The sequence below is a fragment of the Microcaecilia unicolor genome, chromosome 3 (genome assembly GCF_901765095.1).
Source record: "Microcaecilia unicolor chromosome 3, aMicUni1.1, whole genome shotgun sequence".
NCBI lineage: Eukaryota > Metazoa > Chordata > Amphibia > Gymnophiona > Siphonopidae > Microcaecilia > Microcaecilia unicolor.
In genome coordinates, this window is record NC_044033.1 from 36,873,480 (window position 1) to 36,882,502 (window position 9,023).

Consider the following 9,023-nt stretch of genomic DNA (forward strand, 5'->3'; position numbering starts at 1 on the left):
TGGATTTTCTAGGTGCCATATATAGAATTTAGCCCTAAGTGCAATTCTATAAAGGATGAAGACCCGCTATAGAATCACGTTAAGCATGTTAAATTTTCAATGCCAATTTTTAGATGCTAGTTATAGAATTTGGTCCTCCGTTTACAGAATAGGGGCATATGTCAGTTACACACACTATTAGTGATTGTTAACTCCAATTATTTGTACTAATCTCCAGTTAAGTGCCAATTTAGCACCATGTACATGCATTTGCACACTTAAGTTTTGGCATCATTTATAAAATTTGGAGGCAAGTAACAAAGACAAAACACAATAAAAGAAGTAAATATAACCATTCAAACACATTTTAAAAAGTATTTAAAAGGCAAAATTAATTTATAATTCACTAAAACAATACCTAAAGGGTGTAAAGCCCGTAACACATGGTTAACACATGCCAACAGGCTAGTGCAAAATGTGGTAAAACATTTTGCAGTATTTTGCCTGTTAGTATGTGGTAACCCACACATTAGCTATTTAAAACAAATTTGGAGGGGGTGTGTCATGACGGAGAGTGCCCACTCCCCCATTATCCAGCTAGCACATTAGGATTAGTGCACACTAACTGCATAACACTGTTAAGTCAAGAGTCCTTAACACCTCCTAAATATGAGGTGGTAAGTTTTCCCGCATTAAGTTTTTACAGATACCACACGCTAATGGGAATATTTGAACACAGGGTTCCTTTTACTAAGGTGTGCCAAAAAATGGCCTGTGATGGTATAGGCACGTGTTTTGAACGCATGCAGATCCATTTTTCAGCACACCTGTAACAATTTTTTTTTTCAAAATTTTTCAGCGTGCCTGTAAAAAAAGACCTTTTTAAAATTTTGCCGAAAATGAACGTGCGGCAAAATGAAAATTGGCGCGCATCCATTTTGGGTCTGAGACCTTACCCCCACCCATTGACATAGCGGTAAGGTCTCATGCGTTAACCGGGCAGTAATGGTCTACATGCGTAGAATGCCTTTTACCGCCTGGTTAGCGCTGCGTGCCAGAAAATAACAATTATTTTCCGGCATGCGTAGTGGACGCATGTAAAAAAATGAAACTACCGCCCATGCCACGCAGTAGCTGGGCAGCAATTCCAAATTGACTCGCATTGAGCTTAGTAAAAAGGCCCCACAATCTGCAAAATATAAAAAGAGAAAAAGCTGGGCTTCTTGCTCAGGAAAGTCCCATGTTAGAACACGCTAAGCCCAGATTTTACGGCATTTTAGTAAAAGGGCCCCTAAGTAACCTGTCATACATTAAGACTGACCTGACATGGTCATGTTTTGGCACAAGGTATATTTTATAAAATATTATGTTGCAACAGAAAATATAGATCTGAATCTGAAACCGGCAAAAGCTACAGGGAACGGCAGTGGCGTTTCTAGGGGGGCGGCACCCCGCCCCCCCCCCCCCGGGTGCAGTGCCCCCCCCCGATGCAGCGAGGCCCCCCCCCGGCAAAAGACACCCCCCCGCGAAAGAGCCCCCCCCCCCCGGTGCATGCCGCTGGGGGGGGGGGGGTGCCGCAGCGCACGCCTGCTGCGAGTTTACTAACTTTGCTCGTTCGCTGCAGCTCCCTCTGCCCCGGAACAGGAAGTAACCTGTTCTGGGGCTGAGGGAGCTGCAGCGAACGAGAGAAGTTAGCAAACTCTCGCAGCAGGCACGCGCCGCGGCACCCCCCCAGCGGCGTGCACCCGGGGCGGACCGCCTCCACCCTTGGTACGCCACTGGGGAACGGCTACATAAATAAAGAGCACAACACTCAAGGTGGTCAATATATGTAATGTAACCACTTTAGAGTGGTTCAAAGCAGTTTACAAAGAATTACGTGAGAGGTTGCATTGGCTTCCTGTGAAGGACCGTATCATTTTCAAGATCTGCGTATTGGTGCACAAAATCATCTATGGAGATGCTCCTGCTTACATGGACACTCTCATTAACTTGCCGCCCAGGAACTCCCGCAAGTCAGCTCGCACGTATCTCAGTCTCCACTATCCAGCTCTCAGTGGCCTCAAATATAAGACTGTCTATGCATCCTCTTTTTCTTATCTAAGCACTCAATTCTGCAACGGACTGCCCCAAGTGGTCAAATTCACCCCAGATCACCCGACCTTTAAGAAGCGGCTCAAGACCTTCCTTTTCGGTAGAGCATATGCTGTGGGTCCTCCTGGTGTTACATCCCTCTGAGCCACGGCAGCCACATCGACAAATTGTCACCTTCCCCTCTCTCCCTCTCCCTCCTGTTGTTCCTCTTTCCCTTCTCTGACGCTAATTCCTGTATTTTGTATTAATGTTGTTTAATAGACTATTGTACGCCACATTGAGCCTGTCCATGGGCGGGAATAATGTGGGATATAAATGCCATAAATAAATAAATAAATTAATTAATTAAAAAAATATATAGCAGAAAAAAGATCAATAGGCAGGAAAGAAAACGTGTGAATAAATGGGTCTTTAGATTTTTGTGAAATTAAAAATGACTAGATACAATTCTGAGACCCATAGGTAAAGAAAGCCAAAACTGGGGAGCATAAAAACTGAAAGAAGATTCCAATATTTTCTTATATTTCATACCAACCATAGAAGGTAGAATTAAACGAAACGGATCTTGAGGTTGAGAGAATCTCCATGTAAGATTAAAACAGATCAGTTTCAAAATCTGCATAATTAGTTAACAAGTTAATCAGCGCTGATAATTGGATATTAACAAGCAATTTATCAGCACTAATTGGCATTAATTAGAATTTATGTGCACTACTTGCTAAATGTATTCTGTAATTTGGTGCGTGTAAATTCTATGTAACATAGTTGAAATTGAGCATGGTTATAGGTGTGGAATGGGTGAATCATGGGCATTTCTAAAATCTATGCACATAGTTATAGAAGACATCCGCGTCATGCCTGGTTTAGACGACTGGATTTACACCAGGTTTTAGTTGCAATAATTGACCACGACAAAATTTAGTCACGCAGAGCAGCGCTCAGCATATTCTATAACATACGCCTAAATTAAAGTGTAATTTATAGAATACTAGTAAAAAAGGCCCATTTCTGTTTTAAAGGAAATGGGCGCTAGCAAGGTTTTCCTGGGAGTGTATATGTTTGAGTGAGTGTGTGTAAGAGTGAGTGTGTGAGAGAGAGTGAATGTGCGAGTGTGTGTGACAGAGAGAGAGTGAGACTAGGTGCGAGTGTGTGTGTAAGAATGAAAGTATGTGCCAGGGTCCACCCTCCCTCCCAGTTCCAGGGTCATCACACCCCCCCCCCCCCCCCCCCCCCCCGGTCTGTCTCCCAGTTGCAGGGTCCCCTCCTCTGCCTCCTTCCCTTCCTTCCTTCCTCCCTGTTTCCCCGTTGCAGGGTCCACCCTGTTTCCCCCTCCCCCTCCCAGTTGCAGGATCTGTCTGTCTCCCCCCTCCTTTTGTCCTTGACGTTTTAAGGCACTGTCTATCAAGAATTTTAAAAGGACAATGTGCAGCAGCAGCTCCTAGGTTTCCTTGTTTTTGAGTGTATGCCAATGAGGGCTGCGTAGGGGAGTGGAAACAGAGATTAACCAATGTGCTTCCTTGCTTACCCTAGACTTGCTGTGCTGTCTTCCATTCCTGTCTATTAGACGTCCTGCAGCATCTGCTAGTTTTGGTTTCTTTGCTGTGAGTGAACGGGGATGAGCGATGCGCTGCAGTCGGACCCGCTGGTCTTTCCCTCCCACCTCTTGCGAGTGGACCGTGACCATCGCTGTGATCCCTCACCGGCCTTCTCGACATTGGACAGTCAGCGCAGCATCTCGCTTGCCGTCTCACCGCCCTCCCTCTCCGTCTTCTCCGACAGTGCGAATCAGGAGTTGGAGAGCAGAGGGAGGGCAGCAGCGTTTTTTGTAGGGCGTTTAGTGTTTGCATGTGGTTCGGGAGGTTCAGGCAGTCTGGTGCGATTCCTAGGCACCACATTGGACACTCGCGGCTCCTACCCTCTCCCTGACGTTTCCCTACTCCTCCACCTCCACAATGGACACTCGCACCTCCTCCCCTCTCCCTGACGTTTCCCTACTCCACCTCCACAATGGACACTCGCACCTCCTCCCCTCTCCCTGACGTTTCCCTACTCCACCTCCACAGTGGACACTCGTGGCTCCTCCCCTCTCCCTGACGTCACAATCTACTCCATGAAGGACACCACCACCGGAAGCCACCAGGCAGCCTCAGAACGTTGGAGGTGAGCTTTATTATATAGGATGCTTAGCTTTCCGCACGGAAATTGAGGCGTTATATATAGAATCTAATTCTAACCCCGGGATTCTATACATTGAGCTTTGATTTCTGCACAGAAATTGAAGCTTATTCCATAACAATGCACATAACTTAATTAGTTAACAAGCTAATCAGCACTGACAATTGGATAGCAAGCAATTATCGGCACTAATTGGCCTTAATTAAAATTCATGCGGACTACTTGCTAAGCAAATTCTGTGGCATTGAACATATGGATTAAATTCAGCCCACAGCTTCAAAATTGCTGACCATCATGGGCTGAATATTAAAGGGGTTGCGTGCACTCAAATATTTATAAGGCACCTCAGTGATCAAAATATACATGCTAATGAATACATATCCCTAATGGGTAGACCAATACGAATTTTTAAAGTATTATTAATTAACCTGATTGACCAATTGCATTCTATTCATTCCTTTTTTAGCCATAACACATTTCCAATCCCTTTTGCTTGTATTGCTTGCGACTCGCCTTGACTACTGTAATGGCATCTAGTCTGGGATTCTGTGATTGTCTATTCCCTGGATCAAAAGCTGCAGAACTCTACGATCCGGCTCCTCTGTCTCTCCCATAAGTCCGTCCATGTCGCCACCTTACTTAAGAGTCACTATTGGTTGCCAGTTGCTTTTCGGGTTAAATTCAAGGTTCTGTTTTTGGCCTTTTGTGCATTTAGGATGGGTATTATGACACAGAACGGAACCGATGAGTTCCACACAGTCTCACAAAACAAAACAAAACCAAAGAAGTGGGGAAAAAAACCCAACCGAAATGTCCAGGATGATCAAAGTTTATTCTCCAAAAGAATTGCTGATAAAACAACCCAATATGGGCCGTGTTTCGACAAACACAATCTTCATCATGGGTGTCTTTCAATTCAGCATACGTGTTGTCTTTATGGAATTGCCATAACAACATAGCATGGCCGAGTGCTCTACAGAGATTGCTCTGCCAAAAATCTCTGCGGAGCACTCGGCCATGCCGCACCTTTTAATTATGCTCATGGCAATTCCCCTGTTGGGTTGTTTTATCAGCAATTCTTTTGGAGAATAAACTTTGGTCATCCTGGACATTTTGGTTATAAGCATAAAGGAATCCTGTGCCGAAGGAATGGATCCTCAGGAGCTTAGTCAAGATCGGGAGGCGGGGCTGGTGGTTGGGAGGCGTGGATAGGGCTGGGCAGACTTATACGGTCTGTGCCAGAGCCGGTGGTGGGAAACGGGACTGGTGGTTGGGAGGCGGGGATAGTGCTGGACAGACTTGTACTGTCTGTGCCAGAGCCGGTGGTTGGGAGGCAGGGCTGGTGGTTGGGAGGTGAGGATTGTGCTGGGCAGACTTATACGGTCTGTGCCAGAGCCGGTGGTTGGGAGGAGGGGCTGGTGGTTGGGAGGCAGGGATAGTGCTGGGCAGACTTATACGGTCTGTGCCCTGAAGAGCACAGGTACAAATCAAAGTAGGGTATACACAAAAAGCAGCAAATATGAGTTATCTTGTTGGGCAGACTGGATGGACCATGCAGGTCTTTTTCTGCCGTCATCTACTATGTTACTATGTTTAGGATGGGTATGCCATCGTACACTGCTTCACTGATCTCAAGTCTCTGGGTGCTCATAGGTTGGTATTACCTTGGCCCAGAGATGCTCATCTGGAAACCATGAGACATTGCGCCTTCCTTTATTTTGCGGCTCCTGCTTTGTGGAATTCACCCCTTTGGAGATTTGCAGTGAATTATCTTTGGCAGCCTTTAAATCCAAAGTTAAAACGAGGCTTTTTTTTGTAAGCCTTCGGCCTCTGAGCTGGGTTTTGGTTTGAGGGCTAAGCATTCTGCCTGGAACTGTTTGACTGTGCCTATCTGTGTTTGCTCTCCTGTTTTATTAACGGAGTTCCTTTCTGCTTTCTAAATTTTAGTCTGTGAACTGCTTGGTCCTACTTGTTAGTTTAAGCGGTATAATAAAAATTTAAATCAATCAATCAACACCAAAAATACAAAGGAGATACATTATTTGCATTTTTCTATATGTTATTTTTCCAGCTTCTCAAAACAAAGCTGTAAGAGACAATGCAGAATACAGTACTATCTATTTTAAAGTATTTGCACACACAGCGTGAGAGTCAGGAATCTCTTCTTTCTCCCTTCCTGGAGACTGTGTTCATTCTAGTTAGCCTGCAGTGTTTGTACCATTTGACTACAGAACTAAACGGAAAGTTACTTCTAGGCATACAAGCACTTGTTTTAGAATGAGACAACACTGAACAAGAAATAACACACACTTCTTTAGCCTGCAAAGAAAGGACGCTTTTTCCTTGTTTGTCTTTTTTAACACTATAAACCACTCCAAGCAATTCCAATCAAGCTAGTCAAGGCAGAGTGGATTGAAAATGATCTCTTTATCACTTAGGGAGCCCTTTTACTAAGTCACGCCTAAAAGTGGCCTGGACCGGTGTAGGCGCGTGTTTTGGACGCGCGCAGGTCAATCTTTCAGCGCACCTGGGAAAAAAAAGGCATTTTTTTGTGCATGTGTGGCCGAAAATGGACGTGCAGCAAAATTAAAACCAGCGTGCGGCCATTCTCCAGCCTGAGACCTCACCGCCACCCATTGACTTTGCGTTAAGGTCTCATGCGCTAGCCGGGCAGTGCGCATAAACTGCTGATTACCGCCGGGTAAGTGCCACACTCTTTTGGGGGCGTGTCAAAAAACGGAATTACCACCCAGGGCACGTGGTGGCCGGACGGTAGTTCCAATCTGGCGCATGCCGGGTGCACGCAGGCGCCTACGCGTCTAAGTATAAGGACCCCTTAGTTCCGAAGGAAAGATGGTAGCATGAAGAAATGTGCATGCCACTGTAAAAGATGTGCATTTTTGCAATAGAAAACACTCTACTGTAGATGTCTCACAAACATACAGTGTATGTTCTCTTCAGAGCAAGAACGACTGTCTTTGAGACAAGCATTTTGTCACTTTTAAAATACCAGTAGTGCAACTGAATATGCTTTCTACTGCAAACCTCTTGCTTGCCAAAGTACAACAGAGAATGATAGCGGCGATCAAGTGACAAGTTTATAAAGGGCAGCAGCTTGGAAGGAACCCTTAAGAGTTTGCTGTTTTTACTCACAGTTCAGTGGTGTTTTTAGGGATGTCCCAAGGAATGTGGGTCACCTTGCTTTCCATGCAGTCGAAAATCTTGACGGAACAGTGGCAGAGGGGGTGAAAACATCCATAGCAAGGACCCAGGAAAAGCAGCAGGAAAAGAAGAGGCATGGTGGGGGTTTTTTATTTTTTATTTTTTTTACATCTGCTGTTTCTCGTTCATTAGACAAGGACTCTACAGCTTGCTCTCTAAGAATGACTCCCTGGGCTGAAGATCCGCCTTAAAGGAAAAAAAAAAAATTACTGAGGCGTAGCACGTGACTCCAAAAGGAAGACTTTTTTGTGTGTGTGTGTGTAAGTTTCACTTAGTTCTTCAGTGCTTCAGCGTGAGCTGCAGGTGTGAAATCAATTGCATTTTATGTGATCTAATGACAATCTTTGCTTCTGGATATTATTTAAGGTCAATTTCCTCTTTATGCTCTTGCTGCCAGCTAAGAAAAATGATTAAGCTTTGAAAACGGAGAATATTTGCAGTACAATTTATGAATGTTTTTTTTTTTTAAATCTGAGTTGAAATAATAAACTAGATAGATTAGATTAGATAAGTAACCACCTGAATTAATTAATTTTAGTTCAGTTCATTGTCTGCATGCTCGGAACGTGATGAAAACATCCATTTCAAATCTACACATACCAAACAATTGCATAACAACATAGAAAGAGGGACATGCTCAGGTCCAAACATGAATAAAAGCGTCATGGGCTTTCAGCCCTAAAGAAAGCGATTCAAAAGCAGAACGTATACAACCTAATAATGCCAGATTTCTAAGTCAGTGGTGTAAATGCATGAATGCAAAATATTAATGAATGATACTTTAACAGTCTTATGATAAAAATTGCATACATGCTGCTTCAAACTCTGAAATAACATATATAGAAATTAAGAAATATAAATCTTTAGTATTACTACTACTACTTAGCATTTCTAAAGTGCTACAAGGGTTACGTAGCGCTGTACAAGTTTAAACATGGGGAAGGACAGTCCCTGCTCAAGAGAGCTTACAATCTAAAGGTAACAAACTATGTAGTCAGTGTAGGTTGACTTAATGAAGAAAATCCACACTTTTGAGTGTATTCAGTGGGCCCCGATAGGTGATGTCCCGGGGGTTGATCAACGCTGCTTCTCACAATAGAAGTTTCTGGTACCAGGAGCCTCTTCCTTCACAGGTACCAAGGGCCGCCAAGAGACAGAGCCGGGCCCGGGGCAGGTCCGCTGCCACCGGGCTCGGGGCAGAATCATCATCGCCACTGCTGCCACACACCCTCAAAATCGACATAGCCACCGCCGCCCCCTTCCTCCTGCCTGCCCAAAGTACCTTGGCTGGCCCCGTCAGCTGCAGGCAGCGCGGCTCCTTCCTCTGCCCAGCATTGCCTGCCCCTGTGGCTGCTTTCCTCAGGTCGCACATGATGAGTCTCAAAACTGAGCATGTGCGGTCTGAGGGCCCAGCAGCTGCTAGGCAGGCAATGCAAGGGTGGCCTAGCACCAGAGTTTTCTCTCTCCTGCTTCTGTTGACGCGATCACTTGGATCCTGTCAGGAGCAGGAGAGAGAGAGTGAGAGACCCCTGCACCGGGCACCCCCCCCCCCG

General features: G+C 45.1%; 1 protein-coding gene across 2 annotated transcripts in view; it reads right to left on the minus strand.

Moving 5' to 3' along the window:
- Positions 1 to 7,618, minus strand: part of LOC115465396 (follicle-stimulating hormone receptor-like) — a 355,843-nt gene extending 348,225 nt beyond the window's left edge. For both annotated transcript variants that reach the window (XM_030195840.1, XM_030195839.1), the window contains exon 1: positions 7,402 to 7,618. In XM_030195840.1, the coding sequence (XP_030051700.1) occupies positions 7,402 to 7,547 (146 nt within the window). In that variant the 5' untranslated portion in view covers positions 7,548 to 7,618. The remainder of the gene's footprint in view (positions 1 to 7,401) is intronic.
- Between the last annotated feature and the right edge of the window lie 1,405 nt (positions 7,619 to 9,023).